Source organism: Octopus bimaculoides, unplaced genomic scaffold (genome assembly GCF_001194135.2).
Source record: "Octopus bimaculoides isolate UCB-OBI-ISO-001 unplaced genomic scaffold, ASM119413v2 Scaffold_236636, whole genome shotgun sequence".
NCBI lineage: Eukaryota > Metazoa > Mollusca > Cephalopoda > Octopoda > Octopodidae > Octopus > Octopus bimaculoides.
In genome coordinates, this window is record NW_026333458.1 from 1,351 (window position 1) to 7,454 (window position 6,104).

The following is a 6,104-nucleotide window of genomic DNA, read 5'->3' on the forward strand; positions in this document are numbered from 1 at the left end:
AAGCGATGTAAAGCATATTTAATCTCCATACCTTCGTTTTATTTGCTTTTTTCATTTTAAATTTGCTTTAACCCTAACCCTAACCCTAACCCTAGGGTTAGGGTTAGGGTTAATTGTTTCAGAATCGTTTGTTTATGTAGTCGGCACTTAATGTATATCGGCTGAATGGACGTCAGTGATTGGTTGAAATTACAGAAATACGACAACTTTAACATGGAATAATTTATGGATTTCTTTTTTTGTTAAGAAGACTAAGACAAAAAGATGTTTTATATGACACATTCTACCAGTGTTCCAAGTTTCAAAGTGTTTCGTTAATGAAAAATGTGGCCCCCGTTTTAAAAAAGATCCCACTTTTTTTGCAGGAACTTTGGAGATAATGATTGTGCAGGAAGACAAATGCCAATGAGTATGTGATTTGGTCCCTGCACAAATCGAACTTAAGATCTGAAGCATAGTCAAGGGTAGCTTCTCAGCTGCGAGAACAACAAGAAGTGGAATCAAGACGTTCTCATCACCCTTAAGTCCATAATTTCAATGGACCCAACCACATCCGTGGGGAAGCTGGGTTCTGCACTTGAAGTGGATTCCCAAGACCATCAGAACAGATGTGAATGAGGATTTGGACATCAAGTCCTACTTCAAGACACCGAGACAGCTGCTCACAAAACCTACGAAGCCCAGGGGACTGGAGAGGTGCAAAATGGCTCTCACATACCTCAAGAAAAATGGATCCACTGTGAAAAAAATTTCCTGTGACAAGATCTTCACAGTGGATGTTATTCTGGATCGCAGCAACAACCGGTACATTGAGGAGTCAGAAGCTGACATCAGGGGCACATTCAAAACAAAAAACATCCAGCCCAAGTCATGGCCTTTGATGTTGTGGCCTCCGATGGAAGAAAGATGCCCGTCTACTTCTACAAACCCAGAGAAAAGTTAGATGCTGACGCCAGCTACAAGATGCTGAGGTATCATGTCATGTGATGGCCCAAAGTCAACTACCCAATGGGAACGATGTGTGGACCAGGATGGTGCTACCAGTCATAATGCCAAGAAGGTACAGAATTTTTGCAAATCCAACTTTGCTGCTTTCTGGCTTGCGGATTTCCGGCCCTCAACCCTCTGGACTATGCCGTGTGGGACGTTTGAGAGCATGCCACAAACAAAACGTCTCACCCCCAACATCAACTCTTTGAAGGTTACCATCAATGAGGAGTGGGACAGGATGTCCAGTGACCCTGTGGTGAGGGTTTGTGCCATAAATGCAAACAATGGAACCCACGTGGTAGAAATTATTCGTTTTCTAATTGTGAATGTTATTAAATTAATTTTGAATTACTAAACCTATTGATTCGCAATGAGGCAGTTTCAAATTTCACAGCAATTTTGCAAGTTTTGCTTCCTCTCCCTGAATACACACACACACACACACATAATAAAGTCATAAAGCTACAATATATATATATATGCATATGTATGTGTGTGTGTGTGTGTGTGTGTGTGTGTGTGTGTGTGTGTGTGTGTGTGTGTGTGTGTGTGTGTGTGTGTGTGTGAATCGTTGGCGATTTTCTTCCTCTGTCTTCCTTTCTATTGGACTTCCCTCTGTTTCCAAAGAAGAGCGCCTGCTCGAAACGTTAAACCATCATAAATTTCAGAAAAATAGATAAATTTTTATGAAATTTCCAAGAAATACATGTTAGTGTAGATTACAATGATTTCAGAATTTAATATGAATAACAAACAAAAAAGAATTAGTGGCCACAAAAGCATATTTACTGACACACATTACAATTTACAATACATGCTCACATTTTACGCATTTATACACACACACACACATACACGCACATATATATAGTCAGTCACTAACCTCTATGATGTTCTTGCCTTTTGTTTGTAATAACGTTGCCACACCATCTGACCATTCATCCCGCATATACGCAGCAAAATTGAGGGGTGTCAAACCATACATGTTCTTCCGGTTGACATTGCTGCCTCTAGATATTAAGACTTCCAAAGCTTGAATTTGACGCCTGAAGGTCAAAAATAAAAAAAAATATGACAGACATTGACACAATAACTATGTCAAATATAAACTTATTTTCAACACATAAAAATTCTAGCTACGTGGCCTGGCCATCTCAGACGATGTTTCACGATGGTGGCCTTGATGCCACTGCTTCTGGTTCTCTCCAAAACGGAGACATCGGCCACAGAGTTCTTCCATTTGATATTCGTAGAGCGGAACTTCTGTTGGTGAATTCGCTCTAACTTTTCAACATCACTTAGGAAAATAGTCCAGATTTCACAACCAGGGACGAGAGTGGACATCACAACTCAATTTTGTTTGGTGGTTCAGATCATTGTTCTTAAAGACCCTTTTTCACAAGTCCACCAAATGCAATATGAACCGCTCTTAATCAGTTCTCCACGTCATTTTCTGATGTACACTCATTCGAAAGCAAACTTCCTAAGTATGAAAAGTGGGTAACTTTCTCCAGTGGAGTGTCCGAGATGATACTGTTGAGGTCTGTAGTTTCCTGACTTAGAAAGGTGTCATGCCAGGATTTTTGTGTTTTTGGTGTTGACTTTTCGGCCAAAGTGAGTGTAAGCTTTGGTGAAGTTATTCACAGATTCTTGAAGCTGGAGTGGCAGACCACTGCGTTGTCATCAGCATACTGGAGTTCATGGAGTTCAGTGACATTTTGTTTCCAGATCAGTCTTCGTGACTTCTAGCTAGCAAGGTTGAGACATCTCTCGTCATAACGGTCCCTAATGTTGACTCCTGGATTGCCTGAAGAAAGTTCATGAAACATTGCTGCAAGGTACAGCGAGAAGAGTGTTGGGGCCAAAATGCACCCTTGTTTTAATCGTCCAGTGATTGGGAGGTCTTCAGATGGTTTTGAGGGAAGATGGTTCCAGTCATACAGTCATTTAATCCTTGTACTAGGGAAATGAACTGATCGGGGCAGCCGAAGTGACGGAGGACCTTCATCATTGCAAGCCTTAGGACGGTATCAAAGGACTTTTGGAGATCGTAGAAAACAAAATAGAGAGGTTTTTGTTGTTCTCTACTATTTACTTGTATTTGTTGAGCACAAAAGATATGTCAGTTGTCCCTCTGGATGGCCGAATTCCACATTGTGATTTGTGTAAGACTTCCTCCGCGATGACTTGCTGACGATCCCGAAAGAATCTTGTAAAGATTTTTCCTGCGGTGGGGAGCAGTGAAATGCCACAACAGTTCCCACAGATCGTTCTATCGCTTTTGAAGATGGGGATGATTAGAGCATCTTTGAGGTCTTTGGGAACATGGCAGTTCTTCCAGATTTGGAGAATCAATGTGAGCAGACTGTTTTTTTTTTAATAGTAGTCCACCATGTTTTAGAAGTTCCACCGGGATGTTGTCTGGGCCAGGGGACTTTCGTTGCTTCATGCAGTTGAGGGTAATCTGGTACTCTTTGTAGGATGGGGTCTAGTTAATTGCATGAGTACGGTCTTCAAGAAATCTTCCACCGAATTGGAATCTTAGTTCAGAAGACTTGAGAAGTCCTCTCTCCAGCATTGAAGGTTATCTTGTGGGTCAGTCAGGGTGGTGTTAGTGTCTACTGACTGAAGAGATCCTGTTGATGATCTCATAGGCCCAAAATGTCCCTTCTGAGGTCACAGGCGTCAGCATAACCTTGGAATTAAGTGGCTTATTGTTGCCACTAGTTGTTCTGCATCTCTCACAATTTTGTTTGGCATTGTCTTTTGAGATCTTGATATCTCATCTTCCTGCACCGTCATCGTGGATCTTGCTCATGAGAGGTCCGGTGCCGCATTGCATCAATCAGCTGGCTGATTCCTTGATCCTTGTTACCAAACCAGTCCTGAATGTCTCGCTGCACCTGAGGGCGTTTTCAGCCACTGTCAGAAAATGCGTAAAGGGAGCTGATCTCTAGGTTGTTCAGCTTCGATATGTCAAATTTTCTTCTGACTGGTTTTGTTTTTCCACTTGCGGCTGACAAGGTCCTTATAGGACCATCAGGCAGAGGCACAAGGGTTGTAGTTGAAGGTTTTGGTCAGGATTTAATGACGTGGTGTTGCAGTTCTTTCTCCTCTGCCATTTGTCCATGAGAGTGGCTTTGCAGATATTTTCAGAGGAGACATCATCACCATCACCATCATCATCATCATCATCATCATTGCCATTATCATCATCGTCATCACCATCATAGTCATCATCATCCCCATCACCATCTTCACCATCATTCACACCATCCTTATCACCATCATCATCACCATCATCATCATCATCATCAACTTTTATATTCTGTCTTCTATACTGACATGTTTTGAATCATTTGATAGGATCTGATGTTTCGGAAGACTGCGTCATGTTCCAATGTCTACTTTGGCCTGGTTTCTATGACTGGATGTGTTCCCTTATTTGAATCAGAGGTGGGGTGATCAATGTAAAACATGAGAAGAGAGGAGCAATGCTAAAAATGAAAGCTGGAGTGACATCTTTGGATAGTTAACCATTTTGAAATTGCAAGAAGTTTAGAAACAAAAAGAGATCTGAAGATTTTAGTTAGTTCTGAACTTACACCTTCACAGCATAATGTAAAACTGTATTATCATACGCGTCGCGCATCTCCAAATCAGCTCCAGTATCAATCAGGAAGTTTATTATATCTGTTCTGCCACGTTCACAAGCGGCCATCAGAAATGTCTGACCCAGTGAATTCGTCTGGTTAATCTGAAATGAATAAAGTGAAGGAATTTTAGAATTTATTTCAATGTATTGTACTTATTCTATTGGTCACTTTGGCTGAGCCGCTAAGTTACAGGGACAATAATGCCCAACACCAATTATCTTGTGGTTGTGAGGGATACACAGATTCCTTTACACACACACACACACACACACACACACACATGTATATGTGCATATATATACATATTGGATTGGTGCATAATTATTGCGGATTTTTTTCCCATAAAAACTATAACAACATGTAACAAAAGCATCTTTAAATGATTATTCCGGAGCATATTCACCATCCACTACAATTACTGCTTCCCATTTGCTTGGCAGACGATCAGACCGTCATTTAAAGATGTTTTTGTTAAATATTGCTATTGTTTTTGCTGAATAAAATTTGTTGAAAAAAAGGCCGCAAAAATTATGCAGCAACTCAATATATATATATACATACATACATATATATTATAAGTGTATGGTATCAGCTGCCAACTGTAACCACTACTCCAGATTGAAAACCCAATCAAAATCCAATAGTACATGATTATCTCATCATCATCGTTTAACGTCCGTTTTCCATGCTGGCATGGGTTGGATGGTTTGACTGGGTTCTGGGAAGCCATAGATGTATATGTTTGTGTGTCTGTGCTTGTCCCCACCTTTCATCGCTTGACAACCGATGTTGGTGTGTTTGCGTCCCCGTAACTGAGCGGTTCAGCAAAAGAGACCGATAGACCAAGTACTAGGCCTACAAAGAATAAGTCCTAGGGTCGATTCGTTTGACTAAAGTCAGTGCTCCAGCATGGCCGCAGTCAAATGCCTGAAACAAGTAAAAGAATAAAAGACTAACCCTTGCCCAGCTTTGGCACGGCCCCCTTAGAGAAGCCCTGCTCTATATTCTTCCTGACTGTCCATCTTTTGGCAACAAATCTGTTACTCTAAATTCTTACACTTCATTCCATGAAGTAGAAAGACGTAAATAACCCTAACCTTTATCCGCTTGGATATGTTTCACCTGTACAGTTTCATAAAGCCAGATCAAGTGGAGTTTGATTCCTATGCGATACACCAGTGTTTACCTATCTTTGACAATTTTTGCCAAAGTAATGGTGTAAAACTTTCTACTCTTTGTGGTTAGAGTACTTCCTGATAGAATTTCTTCCTGTTTATTAGCTCCATCTGTCTCACATCTCCTCCTCCTCCTCATCATCATCGTTTAACGTCCGCTTTCCATGCTAGCATGGGTTGGACGATTTGATTGAGGACTGGTGAAACCAGATGGCTACACCAGGCTCCAATCTGATTTGGCAGAGTTTCTACAGCTGGATGCCCTTCCTAACGCCAACCACTC

General features: G+C 41.1%; 1 protein-coding gene across 1 annotated transcript in view; it reads right to left on the reverse strand.

Moving 5' to 3' along the window:
• LOC106882796 (serine/threonine-protein phosphatase 6 regulatory ankyrin repeat subunit B) overlaps nt 1–6,104 on the reverse strand; it is a 10,407-nt gene that overhangs the window by 676 nt on the left and 3,627 nt on the right. Inside the window, exons 3-4 of the mRNA XM_014933579.2 lie at nt 4,596–4,747; nt 1,874–2,036 (exon numbers count right to left, since the gene is read on the reverse strand). Of these exons, the coding sequence (XP_014789065.1) occupies nt 1,874–2,036; nt 4,596–4,747 (315 nt within the window). The remainder of the gene's footprint in view (nt 1–1,873; nt 2,037–4,595; nt 4,748–6,104) is intronic.